The sequence below is a fragment of the Saimiri boliviensis genome, chromosome 16 (genome assembly GCF_048565385.1).
Source record: "Saimiri boliviensis isolate mSaiBol1 chromosome 16, mSaiBol1.pri, whole genome shotgun sequence".
In the NCBI taxonomy this organism is placed as follows: Eukaryota; Metazoa; Chordata; class Mammalia; order Primates; family Cebidae; genus Saimiri; species Saimiri boliviensis.
In genome coordinates this window covers 69,213,967-69,240,889 of record NC_133464.1, presented here as the reverse complement: position 1 = coordinate 69,240,889, position 26,923 = coordinate 69,213,967, and the positions used below count along the sequence as shown (strand labels likewise).

The 26,923-nt window shown below is 44.1% G+C and overlaps 1 protein-coding gene across 5 annotated transcripts in view; it reads right to left on the bottom strand.

Annotated features, from left to right (window-relative positions):
* The window catches only part of LOC141581653 (uncharacterized), a 527,576-nt gene that overhangs the window by 345,748 nt on the left and 154,905 nt on the right, over positions 1-26,923 (bottom strand). For all 5 annotated transcript variants that reach the window (XR_012514420.1, XM_074387809.1, XM_074387811.1 and 2 more), the window contains 2 exons: positions 8,406-8,480; positions 5,215-5,346 (listed from right to left, as the gene is read on the bottom strand). Coding sequence is in view for 4 of the 5 variants with exons in the window: in XM_074387809.1 (XP_074243910.1) it covers positions 5,215-5,346; positions 8,406-8,442 (169 nt within the window). In the remaining variant the exon portion in view is untranslated. The remainder of the gene's footprint in view (positions 1-5,214; positions 5,347-8,405; positions 8,481-26,923) is intronic.

Here is a 26,923-nt window from a genome sequence, read left to right as displayed (position 1 = left end):
ATGTGGCACATATACACCATGGAATACTATGCAGCCATAAAAAGGATGAGTTCATATCCTTTGCAGGGACATAAATGAAGCTGGAATCATCATTCTCAGCAAACTAACACAAGAACAGAAAAGCAAACACCGCATGTTCTCACTCATAAGTGGGAGTTGAACAATGAAAATACATGGACACAGGGAGGGGAACATCACACACTGGGGACTGTCAGAGGGTTGGGGGAAGGGGAGGGATAATGGGGGTGGGGGGATAGGGGAGGGACTGCATTAGGAGAAATACCTAATATAGATGATGGGGTGATGGGTGCAGCCAACCATCATGGCACATGTATAGCTATGCAACAAACCTGCGTGTTCTGCACATGTACCCCAGAACTTAAAGTACAATTAAAAAAAAAAAAAGAAATAGCACTCAGGTTTTTGGGCCCCAGTGCCCATGCCCGGTCTGTGAGTTGGCCTGTCAACAACATGGACAGGGAACACTCTGGCCTCTGCTAGGCTCAGGAAGAGTGGCCCAGGAAGGACAGCTTCCTGTCCTCCACAGCCCTGGCATTGAGCATCCCACCATCACCTCAGGGATGGGTGGGCGGGGGCTGGAGGTCACTGGGAGATCAGTGTGGTGCCCCTCAGCTTTGCAGGCACTGCAAGCCTCAGTTGTTGGGGGAGGCCTGGTTACATTCTGGCTCCACACCCAAAAGCACTCTGGTCACAGGGCAAGAAGAATGAGCACAGCCTTCCGGGAGGTGCGGTTTCCCAGGAACAGTACTCGCACGCAGGGAAGGACTCTGGGAGGAGGTGCTGAGTGAGCCCATGCTTCTCCTTGGGAGAACCGCAAGCCTTTCTAGACGCAGAGGGAGCGGAGCTCAGGCAGCTAAGGCCCACACAGCCCCCCAGGATGAATAAGATAACTTTGGTTGCAAAAATACAACAAAGAGCTGGCTGCGTTTTACTTCCCCTTTCACTGTAAAAGTCGAGATTTCAGATTCCTGTTGTATAAGAATTAATATGAAAAGAATTTTGTATCCTATTATGGCATTGTGTTATAATAATGGAATGCTCTCCCCGCCCAATCTGGCTTACTGTCCCCTAGATCTTGCCAACGATTATTCAGTTCCACAGTGTGTGAGTGTTGCTGCGGGGACAGCCTCCTGAGCCTGAAAGAGAGAGGCCGTGAATGCTTCGAGCTGGAAAACCAGGCACAGTCTGTTCTCTGCCCCAGGAACCCCTCTCTATGCACACTCAGATACACACACTTCACCCAGAGGTTTTACTCCCTTCCAAGCTAGATGGACCTGCATGAGAAGTTTCATACTTGGACAACTGCAGCTGGATGAGCAGCTTATTGTCTCTGACGAGACACACAATGGGTTCCAGAAAAGGAAAACAAAATACTCTTTAAAATGTGCTGCATTCTGTTTGGAAATGGAGAGCGCGGGCAAAGGGTTTTTCTTGACAAACCAGAACAGGGGTGTTGTTGCTGTATTTTGATTTTGCTTGGTTACTAGATCTTGTTCCCCTGAGCATAAAGATTTGACAGAGTTTCTCCAGAATTTACCAATTCAAAACATCCTGAACACCTAAGCAGGGGTGGGTGAGGGGAAGATGTGCCTTTAACTCGTCACATGTCCGCAGGATTCTTAAGGAAAAACCGGTAACCGGTTCTTTTCCATGTCCACCAGAACAGAGTAAGGAGAAGTGAGTTTCAGCTGCAGCAGGTGGGAATCGAGTGAGACATGAGGAAAGTTTTCCAGCCTCAGGAATGAGGACTAGAATGTATCACTGAGTAGGATGCTGAAACACTGCGGAAGATCGATGATAAAGAAGCTGAAACACTGGCTGATTTATGCATAGTAAGGGGTGAAACCCTTGGATTCTACGGAAACTCCTGGCTGGTTAGGTGCTGATAATGGTGCTTTGTTTCATTCTGTTTTGAGATTTCTAGTTGCTGGGTTCCCATCATCACCTATTTCCCTCAAATCAGCTCCCTTAGAATCTCCCTATTTGGAGGGAGAGCACTGTTCTCCATTTCCGCTAGGCCACTTCCAGCCTCACCGGCTCTTTATAATCTTCAGTAAGGAAATGGCTCTCAGGCTCACTCTTCCTTCCCTGCCCTGGCACAGAACCACAGATTCCCAGCGTTGAACAATGGCTATGGAAGATGTATCTGGTTGAGTTTGTTGTTTGTGTGTGTGTGTGTTTTTCTTTTCCTTTTTCCTAGTAGAATTCCTTTAATTACCTGTATGTTTTCAACAGCCAAGCCAATCCTCCTCCTCACAGGGGTGAGGTCAGCAAATCCAGGAAACTTTCAGAGCCAAGAAAGCCTCAGACCTGGGAGGAAGCCATTATGGATGCCCATGGCTGAAGTGTTCTGTGTCCACCGGAAAAGGTTCCTGCCCAAGAAGGCACAGAGGGCATGAAATCATGTGTGGTTGCGCTGAGGCTAACAGCTGCCAGCCAACCGTAGCCAGTTGGGGATATCAACCTCTCAAAACCAAAACAGGTGAAAAATGGCTCCCCATTTTCTAAAGTACTCTTGGAGCAGAAGCTGAATGAAAACCAGTCATCATTGCCCTGCCTAGCATGAAACAGAATGAAAAGAAGGCAGATAATATTTCCTAGCCTGAACCACTCATCCATCTCTGTCCTGTTCAGGTATTTGTGCCTAAGCAACAGCACCTACCCTTCTCAGCATTCACCCACAGACCCCCAAAACCAAGCCCTAGCACAAACAACCCCACTGAACTTGAAAACTCAAAAAGCCATCCTGAACATCTCCAGGCTTCTTTCCTCTACAGCTTCCCTCCTTCTTCCTCATCACCAATTATACCGCCGAAGTATCTACAACCGCTCAGAGGTAGGCAAACTACCCTGAAAGTGCTCACACCTACTTCTTCCTTCCCTTGTGGATGACATTCTACAATAATTCCATTACATTTACAGAAAATTTATTTTAATACATCTATATATTAAATATATATGTATATACACATAGCTTTTATATCTGTGTCACAGTGTTATATACACTAAAGAGAGGAATTATTTAGCTCAGTACAGTTATCTAAATTCGTCATTGCTGGCATTGAACTAGGTACTACACAAATGGATTACAAGGCAAATATATAAGCTATATACAAGCTTGTAATTTTGAACATATTCAAACTTAACATTTACTCTTATGTTTCAAAATGTGCCTACACCTGCCCATCACGACAGTGCTGTAGGTCAGTTTCTCTGACACTCAGGTGGCCATCAGATCTCCTGATGAGCCATAGAGATCTGATGGACACCTGAGCATCAGAGAAACTGACACTCAGAGAGGTCTACATGGTACCTACAGGTCAACAGACGGCATGAACAAGTGCATTTCCTCCAGCCGAAGACTTTGAGAACATCTAGAATGCTCTCTGATGCTCAGAAGAAAGTAGACATGAGCCCAGACACCCAACTTAACCCCAGCCTGCACCAGCCACTCCTCCAGGATGAACCATATGACATTTAGTACATATCAGCCAAATGCCCCAAACTCAGGGAAACATACATTAAAAATAGGTCACAGGTAGTGTAATTCTTGAACACAGAAGCATTGTCTTATAAATTAAGTAACTTCATTGCCTGGTAAAATTTCTGTTTCACCATAGTTAATAAATCCCAGCTGCTGAATCAATGCATGAATAAATCTTGTCAAGCCTCAAATACCAGAAAGCCATCAAGGAGTTCCGAGAAGGTGAGGAGAAACAAGGTGTGGTGTGTTAGTGTGATAGGAAAAAGACATGTTTGTAGGGCCACAGGTGAATAGGATTTGGTCCACAGATCTGGAGCAAATGCAAGAGTAGAATTAGTTGTTAAATTACCTATATTGTCCAGTACCTCTATTACCCAAATGTGCACAATAAGAAAGACTGACCCAGCCACTGCCTAGGATATGAAGACCTAAGACAGCCAAGATAGGAAGGATACACACCCACTCAGAGCGCAACTTGATGGGTAAGCAGCTCATAGAAGGTGACTTCCTACAACACATTTCCTTCAGAATATGTACCCAATGGGGATGGAGGGGATTCTTCCGGGTCTGAAGCAATGAGCTCAGCTCTGTGCCTTTCTGTGGGAAAGGAGAGTGTGGGTGTGCCCATAAAAGCATGCATGTGTCCACAGATACCTGGTCAGTCCCACAGAGCCCCTGAGAGACAGAACTGGACCAATAATCATTATCATCATAATTAGAATTGTTACTGCTAGTAGTTGTGTTAGTCCAGTGCCTGGCATCCTGTGATGTGTCCAGTGATTGGACTGAATGATAAGCATAAAGAAATGTTAAATAATAATAATAGTTTCATATGACAGATGGAAAAGAAAAATATAGATGGATGCAGAAAAAGTAAAGGAAGCACTTGCTTGGATTTATAGACCTTTACCGATGTTAAGAAATCAGTGGTGTGGCATTGGAATCTATACTTAGGGCGTATTTAGTATCTATTAAATACATGTAGATCTTGCTTCTTGGCACCAAATGAGTACAGTTGGAACAACTGCAATATCTACAGGAATTTTAAAGTACATTGAAATGTACATAACTATTTTTAAAGATGTTTAAAAACACCCTTGACCCACATCCTGGCCAACAGGGTGAAACCCCGTCTCTACTAAAATTAGCTGGGCGTGGTGTCGCATGCCTAAAATCCCAGCTACTCGGGAGGCTGAGGCAGGAGAATTGCTTGAACCCAGGAGTCGGAGTTGCAGTGAGCCAAGAATGTGCCACTGCGATCCAGCCTGGTGACAGAGCAAGACTCCATCTCAAACAACAACAACAAGAACAACAAAAAGCAAAGCACCCTTGACCCATTACTACAGTGCTCCAAACCCTTTCTCATTTGAAAGCCAGTATCAATGCCTTCACCAATTTGTATTCCTATGTTCCCAGGGGGTCAGGGCAAGACTGCAAAAACAGCCAGGCTACACATTTGCATCAAACAATAGAGAAACAGCCTTTATGAGGGACAGAACATGAGGAGAAGGGACGGGGTAAGGAAAGAGCACAAATAGGATTGTGCCTCTGCGGAACATTTGAGGTTTACCACCATTCCATCAACTGCATCCCCAGCAAGCCGGTAACGATGAGCCTTTAATGCATTTGCTGCCTCTGACTTGTGCGGCCCAGCATGCAATCATCCAAATGATACCACAACAATACCAGAGCACACATTAACCACTTACTGTAATAGCTGGACTGCTGAGCAAGAGACATCAAAGGACGCAGAACAGCAAGCATTAAGGGTGGCTTCGACTGCATGTGCACACTCATATCAAGCCGTGGTGTGGGCTCCATCGGGCTATGCTGTGAGATCACTGAAGAAAGAAATGGACCATCAAAAGGTTACTGAAGGGCCTCCCTATTTTTAGGTAAAAAAATGTATTACACCAAAAGTGAACCCTGATGTAAACTGTGGACCTCATATGATGTGTCAGTACAGCTTCCACTGTAGCAAATGTACCCTTCTGGCGAGGCAGGTGGTGTGGACGGGAAGTAGATATATGGGATATCTCCATACCATCTACTCATCTTGACTGTGACTCTAAAACTGCTCCAGGACACAAACTCAATATATAAATAAATCCCAAATGTGGGGTCCAGAGAGGTGTACGATATTCCCTGCAGTAAATAGCGTTACTTATACATCAAGCGGCCTCATGCAGGTAAAGATAAAAGGGCGTAGCATCAAACATCTGGGTGTCTGCAGCACACTATCCCAACTCCCACTCCAAAGAAAATGACCACAAAGATTTTCCTGTTAACATATTTCCAGGTATCAAAATCCTATGCTTTCAACCATCAGATATCCTGAAAGAGTAGTTGACGTTTTCGTTATCATTACTCTTAAAAGTCTTAACGGCTCTGTGTTATTTTCCTGTGGCTGCTGTAACAAATCACTACAAACTTTGTAGTTAAAGTAAACACCAGTTTATTATCTCACAGTTCTGTAGATCAGAAGTCTGGTATGGATTGCAGCAGACTAACATCTAGATGTTGGCAGGCCGCGCTCCATTCTGAAGGTCCCAGAAGAGACTGAACATCCTATTCATTCAGGTGGTTGGCCAGAATTCCTTGCATTTGTAGGACTGAGGTCTCTATTTTCTTCCTGCCTATAAACTGAGAACGGTTCTCTGCATCTAGAGGCTACCACATTCCTTGGCCTATGGCCCTCTTCCTCCATCTCCAATATCATATTTCTCTGACACTCTTCCTTTGTAAGTCTTTGACTTACAAAGACTCATGTGATTAAACTGAGCCCACCCAGATAACCCAGGATAATCTCCCCATGTCAAAATCTGTGTCCTTAGTCGCAACCGTTCAGTCCCTTTTGCCATGTAAGATAACATATTCACAGGTTCCAAGGATTAGGGCAGGCACATCTCTGAGGGGGAAGGGGTATTCTGCCTACCACACTCTCCTGAACCCATTAATACATGGCCCTTATCCACAATGCTTCTGAAACTCATTTCACTAAAGTCTTCTTGGACACTTGAATGCTAAATCCCTCCTCATCCACATGTGACCATTCTGCAGTGCATGACATGGACATGACCTAATTATTGAAGCACTTGGCTTCTACATGCTTAATACTGTCTGCTGATCTCCTCCTACTCATTGGACCATCTCTTACTGTATCCTGAATTCATTTCTCTGCTTTCTTCTTCTTTCTCTACATAGGGTGGCGGCACCTATACATCTCAGATCTGTGTCCAGATCTCCGGGACCTTGGTTCCCAATCACAATTGTCTTCTGAGCTCTGCTTGGATGACACGTAGGCTCCTTTCTGTCCCACACATGACCGATTCCTTTTTCTGTGTGATTTATCTCATCGTGGCAACACCAAACCTCATTCTTCCATGACAGATGCTTAAAGGTCATTCTCTCCTCCTCCTTCTGCCTCTGCTCACATCCCCTAACCCAGGCAATCACAACATTCTGTCTATCTTACCTCCTGAGTATCCCTTGAATCCACTCTCTCCTCTCTTGCTTGCCCCAATATTAGCCCCAAGATTACTGACAATACCCTTGAGTCCTGTGCCACCACTCCCGGTCATTCTTCACATTTTCACCAGACACAGGTATGATCGTGTCCCTGCTCTGTTTAAAAACATTAGTTGACCAGGCATGCTGGCTCACACCTGTAATCCCAGCACTTTGGGAGGCCAAGGCAGGTGAACTACTTGGGTTTAAGAGTTCAAGACCAGCCTGGGCAACATGGAGAAACCCTGACTCTACTAAAAATACAAAAAACTCAGCTGGGATGGTGGTGCCTGCCTGTAGTCCCAGCTACTCAGGAGGCTGAGGTGAGAGGATCACTTGATCCTGGGTGGTGGAGGTTGCAGTAAGTTGAGAGCAAAACACTGCACTCCAGCCTAGGCAACAGTGTGAGACACTGTCTCAAAAATAAAACAAAATTTAAAAACTTGGTTGCTGCCCATTGTGCAACAGCATCAAATCTAGCTCATGGCAATAGCCTACATGCACACATACACCACTAGCCTCTAAGGGGTTGCTGGGTGTATCACCTGCCCTTCCTCCACTCACTATTCATAGTTCCAGATCAGTCTACAGACTAGCAGCATCAGCATCACCTGGGAGCATGTTAGAAATACACACTCTCAGGCCCCAGCCCAGATCTACTTAATCAGACTTTGTATTTTAACAAGATTCCTATTTAAATTTTATGCCCATCATTAAACTTTGAGACACATTGCTCCAGAGCTGTGCTCTCCAGAGTGAGGCATGTGAGGTAAGCTCTTGAGTATGGAAGCATCTTATTAGAAATTCTCTTTATTTTTATGTGTATTCTCCTCCATTTCAACTTGGATTTTTGTACCTCTTTTATGAATCACTCACAATTTTAACAAATCATCCTGACCCTTGTTTCTGTGCTTTTGCCTACAGTATTCCTTTTGCAGGGAATAATTTTCCTACTCTCCACTAACCAAAACTAGCTTCTGAACCCTCCAGCATCCCCTGCTCTAGAAGCTTCCCCATCCCTTCAAATGGGTCCTCACTCTCACTTCCACACTCGTGTAGACATTCTTATTGCATCGCTTCTGTTTGCCTATTCATCTGCTCCACTGGATCGTGGCCTCCTCAAGGATGAGAACTGTGCAATCTCTATCTGTGTGTCCTCAGAGCATGGCACACTGATATTTTCTTAGCTAAACAGATGAATAGCTAAAACTTGAGAAAATTCTGCTATACTGGTAATATCTTGCTATTTGTTTCAGGCCTCTATTTGAAACAAAAGAGTTTTTGCCTCGTCTCTTTCTGAGATCGCACAGCTCTTACCTCTGGCTGATTTTTATTTGGTGACACACCAGCTGGACAGAGGGCTATAAGAAGACAGGATTTGATCCTCACTTACCTGTAACCAACCCAGAGCAGTTCCAATCACACCCCATCTTCTTCCAGCTCTGTGTCTATCTGGCGTGGATACACACTACAAAGCAGAGGGGGAAACAGACACCTGGATTAGAATGTTTAGTGTCCTGACTTGAAGCTTAATGCATATTTTGAGACCATGGTCATGCCAACACTATTGCCCATATAAGCAAAGAGCAAAGTTTTTAAAGAAAATCATTTTGTTTTCTGTCAGCTCCAGGGTAACACTGGCTGATTCTGACCCTAATTGATAAGCTACTAAATGGCATTAAGTTTATTATTACCATTAATACTAAATGGTATTAAGTTTATTCTGACATCTCGAAATAAAATGGTAGCTGATAAATTTTTCAGGTCAGAGTATTTCTGTAAATCATTTACAATGAAACTTGGTATGTGCAGAGGTCAAAGAGACCTATCACTGGACTAAGGTCCATTTCTTCATATGCAAACCTGAGATAATAGTGCTTACCACATAAGCTTACTGTGAAGGTCTAATGAGGTGATATGTGTTAAAAAAAAAAATTACACACTTTAAAACTCTATATAAATGTATTCCATTTTATTAATAACATTAATTTTTTTAATGACTCCTTAGATTTCACTTCTTCAGGTAAGCAGTAGCAAGCCTTCTACTCTTTCTTAAATATTTCTTTTTCCTGGCTTTCTGATGTTCTCATCCTCTTTCCTAATTCAACGGGATCTATACATCCTTAGAATTAAATAGTAATTCAATAGTGTGCACAGGATAACTGCTTACAGAATACACCTATGCATTTCACTTATTCCATTTAATCAGGATTTGAGTAAATTACACAATTCCCCCCCTCTCTCCAACATATCATGTACTTAGCACTGTGTAGAATCAAACTTTAAGCTAAAGGGTGATATCATTATTATTATTATTTTTTTTTTTAGATGGAGTCTCACTCTGTTGCCCAGGCTGGAGTGCAGTAGTGCAGTCTTGGCTCACTGCACCCTTCCCTTCCCAGATTCAAACACTTCTCCTGCCTCAGCCTCCCAAGTAGCTGGGATTACAAGTGCTCACCACCACAACCAGCTAATTTTTGTATTTTTAGTAGAGTTGGAGTTTCACCATGTTGGCCAGGCTTGTCCTGACTTCAGGTGATCCACCTGCCTTGGCCTCGCAAAGTGCTGGGATTACAGGTATGAGCCACCGTGCCCAGCCCCAGGGTGACATCATTTCTTATCACTCTAATATCCCTTGCCTGTGATAATAAATTGCCTGCCTCAAACAAGATGGGTGTGCACCTGTTCACGTGGGAAGGTAGGCAGGCAGAGGCTAGGAAAAGAACAGAAAACGACAGGAAAGATGGAGACTTAAATGTCATTTCTCACTTTGGCCACATCAATATCTATTTTATGGCCATTTTCTTTCAACTATTCAGTATAGTGAAATAGATGTAAGAGCCATTCAAAATTGAATTCAGCAAACTTAATTAACCACCTACTATTACACTATGCCAAATGCTACTAAAATGCCAAACATAAAAATTAATACAAAAAAATTCATACGAGACAGAAAAATGGTATATACTAGGGTTAACATATATGAATGACTGCGATAGCAGAGAGGGATTAATTTAGCAGAGAGGGATTAATTAAAGAGAATCAAGAAAGCATTCTCTTGTATGTGGTTTTCTTTGACAAGGGCCCAAAAGGAGCTGAGAATTGGGTAAGTAAGCAGAGATGGATGGGGAAGGGATTTCCATGAAGAGGAACAGCAGCATAAGGGCAGGCATGGGTGTGGCAGAGAGCAATACCCTATACAGAAGCATGAAGTATAGCACACTGTGCAGTGAGTCTGTTATTCACAAGAAACAGGCTTTGTTAAGGATGAAAAGTGAAGACTTCATATGAGATTTATTTTTGTGTCTTTCTTTTTAGTCATGTTAACTGATGTGTAATTTATATACAGTAACATTTTCCCTAATATGCTTATTTTAACATCTAGCATAGGGCTCCAGTGTCTAACAGAATAGTTTGCACATTGCAAATATTCAACATATATTAACTAGGGGGATAAGTGGTTTGCCATCAACATGTATTATCTGATGTTATAAACTGACTCTTCTTCCCACAAGATCTATTGGTAAGCCATTGAACTGACATGGTAGATAATATTAATGTTTATCTTCATAGTCGTCTGACTTTCAGAGATCCCTTGATCTCACCAACTTTCTATCTCTTCATTTATAAACGTCTGCAAGCATGTCAACTCTCTTTCCAGTGTCTCAGGACATGTGGTCTGAAAATAGTTGATATGATTTGGATATCTGTCCTCTCCAAACTTCATGTGAAATGTGATCCACTGATGTTGGAGATGGGGCCTGGTGGGAGGTTTTGTTTTTTTTTTTTTTATCATGGGCGTGGATCCTTCATGAATGGCTTGGCACATCCCTTATGGTAATGAGTTGAGTTCTTTCTCTGTTAGTTCATGAAAGATCTGATTGCTAAGAAGAGCCTGACAGCTCCTTCTTCTCTCTTGCTTCCTCTCTTGCCATGTGACATGCCAGCTCCCACTGTCCTCACCACGAGTAAAAGGTGAAAGTTACCAAGGTCCCAACCAGAAGCAGATGCCAATGCCATGCTTCCTGGGCAGCCTGCAGAACCATAAACCAGATAAACCTCTTTTCCTTGTAAGTGAACCAGCCTCAGGTATTCCTTTAGAGCAAAGTAAAATGGACGAACACCATCGCCAAAAAAAAATCCTGAACAAAATGTAAGACAGGATATTTCACTTATTTCTCACTTTGTGATGAACAGACATTTTCTAACTAATACTTTGCTTGAGGAAGAGATGGGGTTTCACAGGAAGGCAATATTATATTAAGAAAAAAAGACAGTAGTCACATTTTATTGCCCAAAGCCCACTTTCATTCACATTCTCTTCACTTATGCGCACACATACAAAGCAGGTGTTATGTGTCCAGTTTGGTAGATAAGGAAAAGAACTTGGAAAGCTGAAGTGACTTATTCAAGGTCACACACACAGATGTATAGGCAGCAGAGACAAGACTAGAACTCAAGTCCTTACAGTGCCCTTCAGATGGAGTTATCAGCAACAGTCACAAGACACTTTTTAATTAAGGTAAAAAAGAGTTGAAATCACCTATTTATGCTGCCTTTGATAAACTATCTGTCAGAATTCAGTTGTAGAAAATAGAAATGATTTTAGCTATTTTAAACCAAAAGGGATCAATGTTTATACAGCTATTGGAGGGGCTGGAAGGGTAGGCTAAAGGTTGGGTCCAGGAATGCCATCCAGTGCTACACTGCTAAACCAGCCTTCAAGGGTGTTGCTCCCTCTACCCCAGTGAGAAGGTAGGGGTGCCACAGGAATGGTTGAGTTCTAGAACTCAATCCCAGAGCTGTGAGATCCAGAAACTACCAACATGCTGCTACAATTGCTTCTCTCCTCACATGAAACTTGTTGCTATACAATAGAATTTCGTTACAGAAAAGCACAGCATCTTCAAGACCCTGTGTTCCAGGAAAAGTAGTCAAAGCTGCAGAATCTGGCCTTTTGTCACATTTCCTCTTTTCAAATCTTGCATGGGGTACATCTAAGCGTGGAAACTGCTTTGCATCCATGACTCTGGCTGCGAGGGATTCTAGGACACATATAGTTGGAATAGATGCCAAATGCCAATCTATTATGCCTACAACCCATAAATTTGGCAATATCAACAGCATCTCCCAAGATAGATTAGAGATGGGGTTCTTGGTCTGTGCTTTAAAGGCAGACATCATGGGCAATCCGCATTCAGGTGCTACGTGTGATTGCACAGATTGTGTGCTCCTTAGAATAGGAAATGAATGAACTCCCCAGGTTATGCACTCGTCACAGAAACTATGAAAAGAGTAGCCAACCCTAAAGTTACTCAATGAATAATTGAAGCCAGCCTTCTTAAGAGCTGTCTCCATCAAAGCAGGTCTTGGTTGTAGCTTTGACATGGAAAGAAAGCCATATATATGACTAGATTAGAGAGCTACTTAGAAATGGAACATTGCGGAGGATCTATCACCCAAGGTGCAAAGGCTATGGCCACAGGAAGGGGGTCAAGTGGAAGTTAAGATTGACTTGAGAGCGTGATAGCCATAATACCAGCAGAGAAGTAGGTCAGATATTTTCATCATGCTTTCTTAGAGCTTAGCGTAAAAACACCAGAGAATAAAAATATCATGTATTATGATCTGAGAAAGTCAAAATCAATTATGCTGTACTGAGAAGTCTTTGAACTGACTTCACATTATGTAAAATTAGAAATAAAAACATGTTCCATCTCTCTACCCCTGTGTTAAACACACACACACTCTCACACACACACACACACACACACACACACACACAACAAAGCTCCTATTATTTTCATTATTCCTCAATTATTTATATTTCTGACTTTTTTCTCCAGATAAATTCAGAATAATGTATTGTGTTCTAGATTTCCACTCAATAAGAACATTGAGAAGCTGGAACATGTTCAGAAGAGAACAATGAAAACAGGGACAGGTGTGGACCCAATGGCATGGCTATAACAAGTGAAGGAAAACTACTATTAGCCTTGGAAGAGAAGGCAGTGGAAGAGAAGATAGTCATCTTCACACACCCAGAATGCCATCATTCTAAAAGACTGCTGTGTGTGTGAAGCTCTGGAGAAAGGGATCTGGAAAAATTGACTAAAACTCACAGAAAGGGAGAGTTGGGCTCAGTTTAAGCATTACAGGTATCCCTATGGTGAGACAGCACCTCTCATCATGTTGACCATTTGGTCTCTTGTATCTGCTGCATAGACTGACTTGATCTGCTGCTGGACTTGAAGCAACACAAGAACAGGAGTCATCCCACAATGGACGGCACAGGGACAGGCGCTCAATACAATCTAGATGAAAAAAGGAAGAGATGAACAAGGCCCAAGGCCACAAGTGACATCATCAGACAAGGACTGGCTTTTATGGGCCACTCCAGACACCTGGCTCAGCACATTCAGAGTCGGTGATGCTGAGGAAACTGGTGCCTAGGCCAGGGTTTTGCCAAGAGCAAGCTCAGCGTCTGAGCAAGAGAAAGAGAGAGGCTCATGTGGAAGCTCAGAGCCTGGCCTGAGCACAGGCTCCAGGTAAAGCTGGTGGGAATTAGAGGAATTGGCAGGCTTGGGCATAGATGCTATATGCTTTCTCAGGACTCAGGAACAGTGGCAGAAAAGGCCAGGATTTGTGTGTGTGTGTGTTTGTTTGTTTGTTTGTTTGTTGACAGAGGATAGTGGCAGAACAGCTTCTAGATGTAGAGGGCCTTTGTTTCTAGATCTTTCAGCATTCTCTGTGTATGATCTCCCTCACCCTACCTCTGCTCTGGGAAGAAGCAGGCAGGTGGCTGCTACAGAAGGCACACAGGCCTGTTTTGACAAGAGCATGTGGAATGGCTCCTCTCTGGCAAGCAGCCGCCTTAACAGCCAGGAAAGGACTGTCTTTCAACCCCAGTGACATCATGGAATGATTTGAAACCATATCAGTTCCTTTTCTATTCTTGATCCTATGACTCACCGGTTAATATTGAAATGTATATCGCTAATTGTGAATTAGTAACCTGTGATTCAGTGTTGGACTGAATCAGTGAGCCCAAATGGATCTGTGGAACAATTGTGTGTGTGTGTGTGTGTGTGTGTGTGTACGTGTGTGTGTGTGTGTGCACTTAATCCAGCACAAAGTGTGGAAATGCACCCATCTCCTACATCCACCACCCCACACCGCCACACAAAGCCACTCCTTTCACTGGCTCCCCAGAAGGCCAGAACTGTTATCCCAGTTGCACTGCTACTGAAGTGCATGGTACATCTGATCTGCGAGTTAGCACTTCCTGTTACCTTATTCATAACACCCCGGAATGAAGCTGTCTGTTCCTGCCCTGGTTCCACCCCTGTCACTCCAGCATTTCTTGTGTGTGCTTCTTTTATTTAGTACCGTCCAGGTTTAGGGGATGGACAGCTCCTACCTCCCATACCTGCCTGCCCGATACCCCAGGGTCCAGCTTGCAGCCCTCCATTCTTACAGCCTTAGGTCCAAGTCAGTGGCCCTAGGCTGCGTATTCCTGGGCTCAGATGAGAAAGCTTTCTCTGTTGATTCACAGGAAGAGTATTCAGACCTTTGACTTCCTGTTTTTGATGAACATAGTAAAAGAAAAAGAAGTGCTTTTTTACAAATATAACTGGCCCCAAACAGTAAACTCTAAAAGAGAAAAATGTAAATTGCACATTGATTAAGGACTTGTCCATGAAGCCCATGTTCCAGTTGAGGTGCCGGGGACCACCCATGACGCATGGGTAGTACTGGAACAGCCATGTTTCTTGGGACACAAGATATGACCGTTTTCAGGAGAGGAAGTGAAGAAGGGTGTCTTCAACTGAAACCCCAACAGACAAAATGTGCACAAAGTGAGTCAGTGGGATGCAAATGGACTGTGAGGAACTGAAAAGTCTAACTCCTGTTCCAGCAGATGGGGGCTTTCTTCAAGCACTAACCTATCAACCTGATGTGTTTCATTCAAAGGCCTGGGGGAAGACCTTGCTCACACACAAAAGTGGCCAGAGGATGGAAATGCAAAATGCAGCCCCCTCTCATACCTCTGGGTTGAAACAGCTGTTGTCTATGCAGCATCCATTGCTTGTGGAGGCAAAGTTATAGAGACCAGGGCAGCCTGCACCCTGCATTGCAAGAGTGCTTGGTAAACTGACTAGAGAGCTACTAAGAGATGATGAACCCTGCCCCAGCCAGCGGGAGAGCTAAGGGAATCAGTATCCCAGCATACCTATCAACCATTCAAGCTCTGGTTAATAGATGTAATGGTGGCATCCACATCAGTGTGCCTGGCCTATCAGTGCTTGCAATGCTCTTCTTTACAGAGTCCTGACCACCCTGAGAAACATCACAAGTGTTCAATTAAGTGACCCTCATACATACTATATGTTCAGTAAATAATATGTCCCTTCTCTCTAGAAAGACTTTATAGCTGTTAGGAATATGGCCCTTGGCAACAACATTTCGGCTTTGCTATTTATAAACTAAGCAGCCTTACGCAAATTACCTTAACAATCTAGAACTCTTTCCTTACCTTCCTAAAAGTATTGTGATAAATTTACTTAATGTGAGTAAGACAAAGTCCAGGCTATAATAACTGCTCAATAAAAGGTAAGTACTATTTTTCTATGTCATGGCTTCTCAGATTAATGAATTGCCCCAGGCTGGGCTCAGGCTATATTATTGCACCATTTGTCTTCATGTATTGTAGTTGATTTGTATGTGCCTGTCCATACATACTGGACTATGAATCTCATAAAGCAGGAGCTATTTCTTGCTCATTTCTGTATTTCCAGCACATAGCACGGGATTGGCACCTAGTGGGTATTAAAGAAATGAACATCACGTAGCATATTTGGCACATAGAGCATTGGAGCCATAGCCAATGTCTGACAATGACAAGAGGGTGTACCAACCCTTTTTATTCCCAACTGCAGGCCGTCTTTCTCTTAGTCTCAGTCTTATGAACCTGTAGAGTCACCTTCAACTACATAGCTTGGGATAGTATTTCTTGACACATGGAGGCTTGCACTGGATACTGCGAAACAGAACTATGGGGGTAGCACTGTGGAATCTGCAGTTTAATATAGACCCCAGGTGAGTGTGAAGCCCCTGGAAGATTGGGATACACTGAGTTGGGGGAACAACACCTGGTTGCCCTGTGTGCACCAAGCAGAGATCAGTGAGCCACAGGCAGCCTCTGAGACAGAAAGGCAGAGTTTCCTTTCCAACTTCTACGAGAACAAGAGAGCAGTGATTCTCACACCTGCAAGTGAAGGGTGGTGCTGCCAGGTCTCAACAGATGACAGCTGCATGAAGAGATAATCACAGGTTGAGCCAAGCACTCCAACTCACGATAACAGAACACTTCCTTTCTCAAAGCCTATCAGCTCTATTAAACTGACAACCCATCCAGAACCCAATTCAACCTTTCTGAACCCAGGCCAGAGGTCTAAATTCCTTGACAGTCCCTTAGGGAGGAGGTGGGACCCAGCACTAACTATGCCCCTACTAAGTGCCAGGCTCTTTACTAGGCCATTGTTAAATGACAAAGCAAGCTCAAGAAGGATGATTTAACATCACCTGGGTTTAGTAAAACCTAAACCCCATAATTCCCTCATGGGGAAAATTCTTTTATTGTTTTTCTAAGGAGCACAAGAGGTTAAAATAAAATCCTACCAGTTAATAGCTGCATTTCAAACTATGTTTCCATTAAAGCAAGGGGGATTCATACCTGTCAGCTAGGAGCACATTCATCTAAAATGCATCATTAAAGCCACACAGCCTCGTGCTCCATGCAGATACATCACCACAGCAACAGTGTGCAGAGATGCTTGGAGAATAGGCAATGTGAATTTCCCAGGCTCTCGTTAAGTTTTTAGTTGATTTTTTATCTAAAATGTATTGACCTACAGCATCACATTGGAGAGAGCCATTGACTCTGCAGAGCACATAACGAGACTCACAATGCATGTTTTCATGTGACGCAGCCTCTGGGGGAGGTCAGCACAACGTGCCCACTCAGAGATGTCCAGCAAAACATCTGCTCAGCAAAACATCTGGACAGCAGGCACCCACAGGACCCACAGACAAAAAGCTTATATAAATCCATTAATTTGAACTGTTACTCAGGGCACAAATAGCCCTTTGCTCTATGCTCCTAACAGTCCACTCAAGGGCAGAGTGACCAGGGCCCAACGCAATGCTGAGCCAACAGCACAAGCCTGGGCTTGCCTTTCTAGGGGTCCTTGTCATCCCAAGAACCATCCACCCTGCAGAGATGACTCATCATGGCCACAAAGCCCAAGTTCTGTGTCTTCCAGTGCAAGAAGGTGACATGAAACAAGTGGGAATCTGGAAGGATCCAGTGGAATCTGTAGCTCCAGGCTGGGATAATGGTGGGATGTGGTCATTGAGAGGGGCAGTTTTGTCAACGTCACTTCCTCAAGGGTTGGCACTCAAGTTAGAAAAGTACCCAGCTTTTCTCTTTTTTAATAGAAGGGTCTTAAACCACTTGCTGTCAGTTTGCGTTTCAAGAGAGGACTAGGAAAGGAAAACGAATCTGTTTGAGCCTCCACCAACTAACCCTGAAAAAGGATGTGAAGGAAAGATTAACATGGCCAAATGAGTGTGGGTTTTGTGAATCCATGCTTCCTCTAGTGAGTGCTTTATGAGAATGAAAGCTGACTGCAGAGAAGGGTTCCTTTCTGCTTCCTCCACTAAGTGATTCCTTTAGGAGCTTCCACGACGGCACCACCCTGGCTTAGGCATCCCTCATTGATGTTTCTATAACCCCCTTTTATGACCTATATTATAATGATCATCTGATTGTCTCCCACTAAAGACTTCAGTCCCTGAAGGAAAGAACTATGTATTGTTTTGTCATTTGCACCATGTCTGGAATATAGTTTAAAAAGCTATAAATATTTGTTGGATGAGTACTTGAATAAAAAATAATGACCAATATATAAACAAATACAGAACTGGAATACTTGCACATTGTACCCTTTACAGGGCTTTATTTTAAACACCTTATACCCAATTACAAACATCTGTGAGAGATAAACAGAGAATAATGTTGTTTGTAATTTACAGATGCATAAGGCAAGCCAGGGAGAAGTCAAGAAAAGAGAGAAGACAGATGTGGAGCTGAAAGGTGTGCCAAGTCTGTGCCTTCTCGGGGAGGTCAGGAAAATGCACAATTTCAATGTGGCCTGACCATTTGTACATGGCTTTTCACTTTTGCAACATGCTTTTACTTTTACTTGAAAAAGCACTTTCAAAAAGTGAAAAGTCATGCAGAAATGGCTGTATTTCATCTTGTTTTATCTTCACAATAACCCTGTGAAGGACAGCAAGCTGCTACTATTATCCCTGTTTGATAAATAAGGTAAAGGAGGCAGAGAAGCTTGAAACCACACCCCAAGACACCTAGTGAGTGGGTAGTAGAGCCAGTGTTAGAAATCCGGGGCTGGTGTGGGCCTCACCCAAGCACTGGATCAATACTGGCAGAGGTTGCTTCCGGAGCAGAAAGGAAGGGAAGTGAAGGGAAGTGAAGGGAAGTGAAGGGGAGGGGAGAGAAGGGGAGAGGAGGGGAGAGGAGGGGAGAGGAGGGGAAGGGAAGGGGGGAGGGAGGGGAGCAGGGGAGGGAGGGGAGGGGAGGAAGGGGAGGGGAGGGGAGGGGGGAGGGGAGGGGAGGGAGGAGGGGAGGGGAGGGAGGAGGGGAGGGGAGGGGAGGGGAAGGGAAGGGAGGGGAGGGGAGGGGAGGGGAGGGGGGAGGAGAGGGGAGGGGAAGGAGGGGAGGGGAGGGGAAGGGAAGGGAGGGGAGGAGAGGGGAGGGCAAGGGAGGAGGAGGGAAGAGGATGGAAAGGGAGGAAGGGGAGAAGGAAAAAGGGAGGGAAGAAAATGAGCTCTGGAGGAACAAACAGGGAAAGGGATCTTCCAAGAGGCAATAATCCACATGTCAGCCAGAAACACCCTCATGAGCCAGACACTTGAGGCCAACAACGGCCCACGGCTGCCCCTCTTCACCTCGGCCACTCTCTGCCCAGTGACCCTTTCCCATTCCCCAGACCCCCTTCCTCTCCCATTTCCCACAACTATGAGCTAAACTTTCTCCTCTGCCTTTGAGCCTCGGTTCATGTCGGTCCCTCTCCACCCTCTCCAACTCCACTTAGAAAACAAGCCCATCGGTTAAGAACGTCTGTTTCTGTGGACAGCTTCTTCCAGCTGTCTACACAGTGGGCCATGGCCTCCTTTGTTAAGCCTCCTCCTCTGTTAGCTGTGGGAAGCTGCCCTCTCCTAGCTTTCCTCCTACCTCTTCTCAGCCTCCTCCCTCCTCTCCTCTTCTGCCTGTCAGTATATCAGAATTCCTCAGGGCTCCTGCTCCCCTCTATCTGGGAGGTGTCATCCGGTCTCATGAATTTTAATCTCTCTCATGATTACCAAATTTCCATCTCCACCCTGCTCTGTCCCTAAGTGGTAGGCTCCTACATCCATCTGCCTGCTTACATGACATTTGCATACTCCAATGCCTGTCAAATCTCACTTGTTCAAACATGCTCTGATTTGTCCCCTAAAAACTGATCTTCCCATCTTCCTCAACTGATTCATTGGCACCACCATTCACACAAATGATCAAGATGGAAATCTTGGAGTCATCTCTTATTCCTCCCCCTTGCTTAACCCTCAAATTCAATCTATTGCCAATCCTATTGGGTCTACTCCAAAATTTGCATTTAATCCATTTCTCTCCATTTCAGACATTCCTGCTGTAATCCAAACTAGCAACATTTCTCATTAGGACCACAAAATAGAGGCTTCTGAATGGGCTCCCCATTCCTCCGCAACCCTCTCCACCTGTACATAGTGGCCAGCGTAAGCTATAAAGTAAATACGTTGTTCCTCTACCTAGCGCCTCTCGATGGCTTTCTATTGTACTTAGAAGAAATGCCAAACATCCTGCCATGGTCATGATACATACTCTATCCAGGTCTTGCCAAACTATCCAGGCTCCCCTCGTCATGCCTGCACACACTGTGCTCCCGTCACACTGGACTTCTGACAACGCACACAGACTTGCCTCCCCCAACAGGGACCCTGTGCTTACTCTTCACCCAGCCTAAAACTGTCTTCCCTGAATCTCTGCACAGCTGCCCTCTTATCTTCTAGCTTTCTGCCTAAATGCCACTCTTCATAAAGGCCCAGCCTCACCTCCTTTTATTAATAAAAGTATCCTGTATTTCAGGATCATTATAGCCTACAACTTTTGTGACAGGCAACAACTTATAGTGATTTAATGACTCTCACAAGAGAAGCTTATATCTCACTCCTGTAATAATCCGGGGTGATTCTAAGCTGTGGAGAAAGGGACTAGGAACATGGGGAGTTGCTCAACACAGAAAATCAGGCACTCAGGCTGAAGGAGGCTCTGCTATCTCCACCATGTGGTCTTCAGAGCCTCCTTGAAGGCTGTCATTTCCATCAGTTGGAGGAAGGAGAGTCTGGAGGAGCATGCATGGAAATTTTAGTGAGTAGTACACGGCATTTCCATCATATTCCAATGGCTGGAACCCAGTCACATATTGCAACCGATGGCAAAGAAGACTAGGATGCCACCCAGCTACATGTGAAGAAGAAAGAAAAATAGTCTGGCTGTCTGGTGAACAGCTGCCTGGTCTCTGCCTTGCTGTCCATTCTTTCTGCCCTCAGGCTTAGTAGACGTGGTCTGTCTCTGCTGTTAAAGGTCAAATCTTCCCCTTCTGCTCCGAATCTTGTCTCTTTCCACTTCCTTGAGGTTCTTTCTTCACCAATTTTCCCCTTTCATTTCTATTTTCAACTTCTTCCTTTGTGCTTGGGTTCTTTCCTCAAATGACATCCTTCATTTGCTAAAGCCACTGACACACTTCATATTCCCACATCCAATGTCTGTATTTTTCTTGAACTCTGCAGGAGCTGACGCTGTGGACCCCTCCTCTCTATTTTAATTCCTCTTTGCTGGTGCTGTACCATCCTTTCCCCCAACTTCCATAAACATCTTTCCCCGCCTACTTTGTGTTCTCTGTACTTCCTTCTACTCTTAATGCATCGCCCCCTAGGTTCTGCCTCTTGCCCTTGTCATGATCCCATGTGAACTTCACCTATCACCAGAGCATCAACTGTACTAATATGACTTCCAAATCCATATTTTTAAATGAGAACTCCCTACTATCCTCCAGCCTTTATATTCAATTGCCTTCAAACCATCTTCATTGAGTATTCTTTTATATATAGACACACATATATATGTGTGTGTATATATACATATATATGTGTGGTGTGTGTATATGTATGTGTATATATATATATATATATATATATATATATATATATATATATAATTGCATTTTCGGTTCTGGGGTACATGTGAAGAACATGCAGGACTGTTGCATAGGTACATACATGACAATGTGCTTTGCTTCCTTCCTCTCCATCACCTATATCTGGCATTTCTCCCCATGTTATCCCTCCGTAACCTCCCTGCCCCCCCACCGCTGCCCCTCCCCTAGTCTCCTCCACAGACCCCAGTATGTGAAGTTCCCCTCCCTGTGTCCATGTGTTCTCATTGCTCAACACCCGCCTATGAGTGAGAACATGCAGTGTTTGATTTTCTGTTCTTGTGTTAGTTTGCTGAGAATGATGGTTTCTGGGTTTATCCATGTCCCTACAAAGGACACGAACTCATCATTTATTATGGCTGCATAGTATTCCACGGTATTCATGTGCCATTCTTTAAGTATTTACACCTCACCTTGTTCCATGAAACATTGAGATCTGTCATAATACACACACACACATATATATATATATTGATGAAGGGTTAAAATATCAAAGGGAAGATATAGCAAAGAAAATTATAAAGTCACAGGGAGCCTATGTAAACCTAAACAGCTGAATTATCTTTGCTTCATATCAGTCTGTCAAAGGGAAATATGATAGTTGCTAGATTTACCAAATATAAATAAAGAGCAAACTAAATATTTATTCTCTTTAGGTCCTAAAAAATTTCTTGCAGGGAACCTGCCTCTGTAATATTTTGGATATTTGAGAGGACGTTTTGGACTTCATCCGTACCCTAGAATCAACAACAGGTTTCACATAGATGTGGTTTAAAATCTTCTTCTATAAAGCTCAGACATAATACCAAAGCATAATACAATAAAATGAGTGTCTGAGAGTCCAAAACAGGCTGGGTGTGATGGCTCATCCCTGTAATCCCACCACTTTGGGAGTTCAAGGCAGACAGATCACTTGAGGTCAGGAGTTTGAGACCAGCCTGGCCAACATGGTAAACCCTGTCTCTGCTAAAAGTACAAAAATTAGCCAGGCATGGTGGCAGGTGCCTGTAATCCCAGCTACTCAGGAGGCTGAGGCAAGAGAATCTTGTGAACCTGGGAGGCAGAGGTTGCAGTGAGCTGAGATTGTGCTACTGCACTCCAGCCCGGGCAACAGAGTGAGACTGTCTCAAAAAAAGAAAAAAAAAGACCAAAACCATACAACCCTACCACGCAACTATTTGATGGTCTGGCTTGATGCAAGTGAAGATTTGAACATCTAAAGAACATCTAATTTATATTTGCTACAAATTATTCAAAAATATATTTCTGTATTTATTGTTTCTCACAACCAAGTTCTTCATAGGATTGGATAATAAAGGCTTCTCAGTTTCAGTATTTGGCTCACAACCTAAAATGTAGACAACAAGTGATGTTAATAATGAAGGCAGAGATGCATAGGTCTTGACAATAGCCAAGATATTGTCCTCTTAAAAAATGTAAAAACTTAACCAATAGTCTCTATGGAATCTGCTTCTGAATATCCCTCAGGCATTTCTTTTTTTGTTTTGTTTTTGAGACGGAGTCTCACTGTGTCACCCAGGCTGGAGTGCAATGCCACAGTCTCGGCTTACTGCAACCTCTACCTCCTAGGTTCAAGTGATTCTCCTGCCTCCGGTTCCTGAGCAGCTGGGATTACAGGCACGCTAAAGAGACGGAGTTTCACCGTGTTCATCAGGCTGGTCTCTAGCTCACCTTGTGATCTGCCTGCCTCGGCCCCCCAAAGTGCTGGAATTACAGGAGTGAGCCATCGTGCCCAGCATCCTCAGGCATTTCAAGCTCATCTGGTCCAAAACTCAGTTCGCCATCATTTCCCTTGACCCTTCATATCCTCCTGTTATCTCAAGACACAGACTGAAGAAAACACTTTCAGCACAGACACTGGAAAAGAGAAATACACAAAGTGTATAAAGAACTCCTCTAATTCAATAATAAAAAGAAAGCCAACCAAATAAAATGGGCAAACGATTTGAGAAGCCATTTTCCTAAAAGAGGAACCACAAATAGAGTCATCCTGGAGCCCTTCCCGAAGTGGGTCCTGCCAAACACTAGTCCAAGAAGGGCCTCAAGGTCAAAGGCAAGGAATTTGAACTTTACCCACAAACCACTGGATGATTTTAAGCAGGAACCAGTATGCACTGCTTTTAAATTTAGGAAGATCACACTAGATGTTAGTAAATGTTATAGTACATTTAAAAAAGAAATAGTTCTATGGTCAAAGATATTTGGAAAACCTAAACCATCCATCAGGAAGTCGTGCTGCAGAAGTCCTGAAGGACACTCTGTGGGGTGAAGCTCTGTCACTGCTGAGTGACGGTGGCAGAGTCTGGTCCTTGACTTCCCTCTCATACCTTGCCACTCAGGTGCAGTCAGTCTCTCCATCCAGTAGGGTCATTCCAAAGTGGCCTTCTCTCCTCTCTGCACCCTCAATGCTTTCTACGTTAGCTCCTAATGTGGCTCCTGCTGCCCACCCAGCCCACTCCTGCCACAGGGAGGTCTCTCTAGTGCAAACCTCATCACTTCACTCCCTTGACTAAACTCCCTCCATAATTCCCCACAGAAAAAAAGAATCAAGTTCAAGTTCCTTACTGTAATTCACCAGGTCCTTTCAAACTTGGCTACTGCCACTCCCCAACAGGTCCCCACACCCCGGATTTGAAAAGCTGCTTGTCCTTTCTCAAAAGGATGCTTCAGCAATCTGTGCCTTTGCCCACAATGTCCCCTCTTTATAAAATGTCCCCCCAACCCCATCTTCTAATACCACTCATGCTTCAGAGCCATTCAAATACCCCAGACAGTTCGACTTCCTTGGAGACTTTCTGGGTAAGATTCCATGCCCTGGCCCTCCTCCTTTCTCCATCTACAGCCCCTGCTGCTCTGCACTGTCACAGCTGGCGTGTTTGTTCATTTCCCTGATGAGAGTAGGTGTGTCTTGAGATCAGGGCTCTGCTGCCGGCCCAGTCATTTCAGCGTCCCACACACCTCACACAGAAAATGCCCACTGCCCATCCTGTTCACTCCTGCTTGTCTTTCAGACTCACTGCAAAATCGCATCCTCAGGGAGCCTTCCTTAACCTTGCCCTACTGAGTTATGGTCTTCTATCATGAGCTTTCCCACTTCCGTTCAATTTTCCTCAACACTCTTGTCATCCCTCATTACAGCTTAATTATTTAGCAGTGTAATTACTTCACAGCGAGCCTCTCCATGAGGTAAGGATCACATCCATTGTGCCCCCTAGGTTAGAGCAGCACTTGGCGCAGAGCTAATATTCCATCATTATGAACAAAGGAGTGTATGGGAAAGCATATATGAATCTACAGTCGTGCCTGCCTGGGATGAAGAGGCCAAGGGTTTACTGTTTGTTTTTTAATTCAACAGGGCCTCTGTGGTGGTCATCTACAATCTGATAAAGGGTGAAGAAATCAAAGAACAGAAATCCTGCTGATTAGGTTTAAATGTTTGTCCTGTCAAAATCTCACTTGAAATGTGAGCTCCAGTGTTGGAGGTGGGGTCTGGTGGGAGGTGACTGGATCATGGGAGTGAATGCCTCATCAATGGGTTAGCACTATACTCTCAGCGACACGTGAGTTCTCAGTTCGTCCACGTGAAATCTGATTGTTTAAAAGTCTAGGACCCCTCCCCCTTTTGTCTCTCTTGCTCCCTCTCTCACCATCTGAAGCACCTGCTCCTTGCTTCACCTCTGCCATGACTGGAAGCTTCCTGAGACCCTCACCAGGAACAGATGCTGGAGCAACACTTGCACAGCCTACAGAACTGTGAGCCAATTAAACCTCTTTTCTCCATAAATTACCTAGACTCGGATATTTCTTTATAGCAACACAAAGACTAATACACCTACCTATAAAAATCATACCAAGATGCTCCTGTTTGGAGCCAAGCGTAGTGGCTCATGCCTATAATCCCAGCTACTCAGGATACTGAGGCAGGAGAATCATTTGAACCCTGGAGGTGAAGGTTGCAGTGAGCTGAGATCATGCCACAGCATTCCAGCTTGGGTGGCAGAGTAAGACTCTGTCTAAAAACAAAAAGAGAGAGAGAGAGAGATGCTCTTGTCTGAAGAGAAGGGGAAAGCGGGGATGTGGTGACATACAGAGAGTTTCTCTTTCTCTGTCCCTTTCCCATGTGCATGGCTAGGTGCAAGCAGACAGAGAAGACTATGACATGCTGTGTTTGTGAATGAAGAAGTCAGGCTGACTCAGAGATCAAGCCTACAGTGTACTTTTTCTCCTGGTTCCCCAGTGATGTTTAATTACCATCATTATTAATTCATCACAGTAATTCTCTTTTAAAATCATATAGTACTAAAAATAGTGTTTCATACATGTGTGAAAATTGAATCTAGAAATTATTTACCAGGTTCTACTTCCTCCCCAGAACTCCTCGTCAATGAAAATTGATTTGAAGCTGAATTTTTTTACAAATCCATTGCCCACTCATCAACTAGTCCATGGAAATAGAATACGCAGAGGGTCCTTCCTCTTTCCTAACAGCACTCCAAAGTCCCTTTCTCCAGCTCCATTGAGCTGAAAATCTTTATCTTGAAGCACTTTATCTACAGTCATTAATGTTCACAGCACTCCTGCTAAGAAGATTCTATTACTTCCATTTAGCCATAGAGTAAAGCAAGAAGTCAAATTAAGTGATTCTCCCACTCAGGAAATTAGTGGCCTGAGTTCAAACATAGTAGCTAAGATTTCCAAGGCCTTGCAGCCAGCTGCCACCCTGACATTTCCTAGCTCCACAGAATGGATAAAGGCCTGGGCTTCTGTGTCAGTACAACTTGAGTTCAAGTCCTACTTCTGAAATTTCCTTGGCAAATTACTCTACTTTCTTACATGCATGCAAATCTGGGATAATAAGAACACTTGTTTCATAAAGTTGCTATGAGGATTCAAGATGATAATGCACATAGAAGTACTACATAACCTGGAACAAATAAACAGCTATTTTATGATTATTCTTGTGCACACCTGGAAGGGTATACTCTTCACCCAGCCCCTCCCATAATCTTTTCTTCATCACATCAGAAAATGAGCAAGCCACACCTGCATCGACACACACATTTGCAGATAAAGTCTTCTACGGGAATAACAGGACACCTGAGCACATTCCTGGAGCACTGCTACATCAGTAATTATCCAAAGATTCATTGACATATCTACCCATCCACCCATCCACTCATCCATCCATCCACCTGTTTGACCATCCATTCATCCATTCATCCATCCATCCATCCATCCATCCATGCATCCACCCATCTGTTTGACCACCCATCCATCTATGCACCCATCCATCCATGCACCCATCCATCCATCCACCCATCCATCCACCCATCCATCCATCCATCTATCCACCCACCCACCCACCCATCCATCCATCCATCCATCCATCCATCCATCCATTCAAGCTTAGTACACATAGTAAGCACCTATCATATGTAAGCCTATGTTAAGTACTGTGGAATATACTAAAGTGATTCAGACATGGTCTCTGCCCTCAGAGCTATAAATCCAC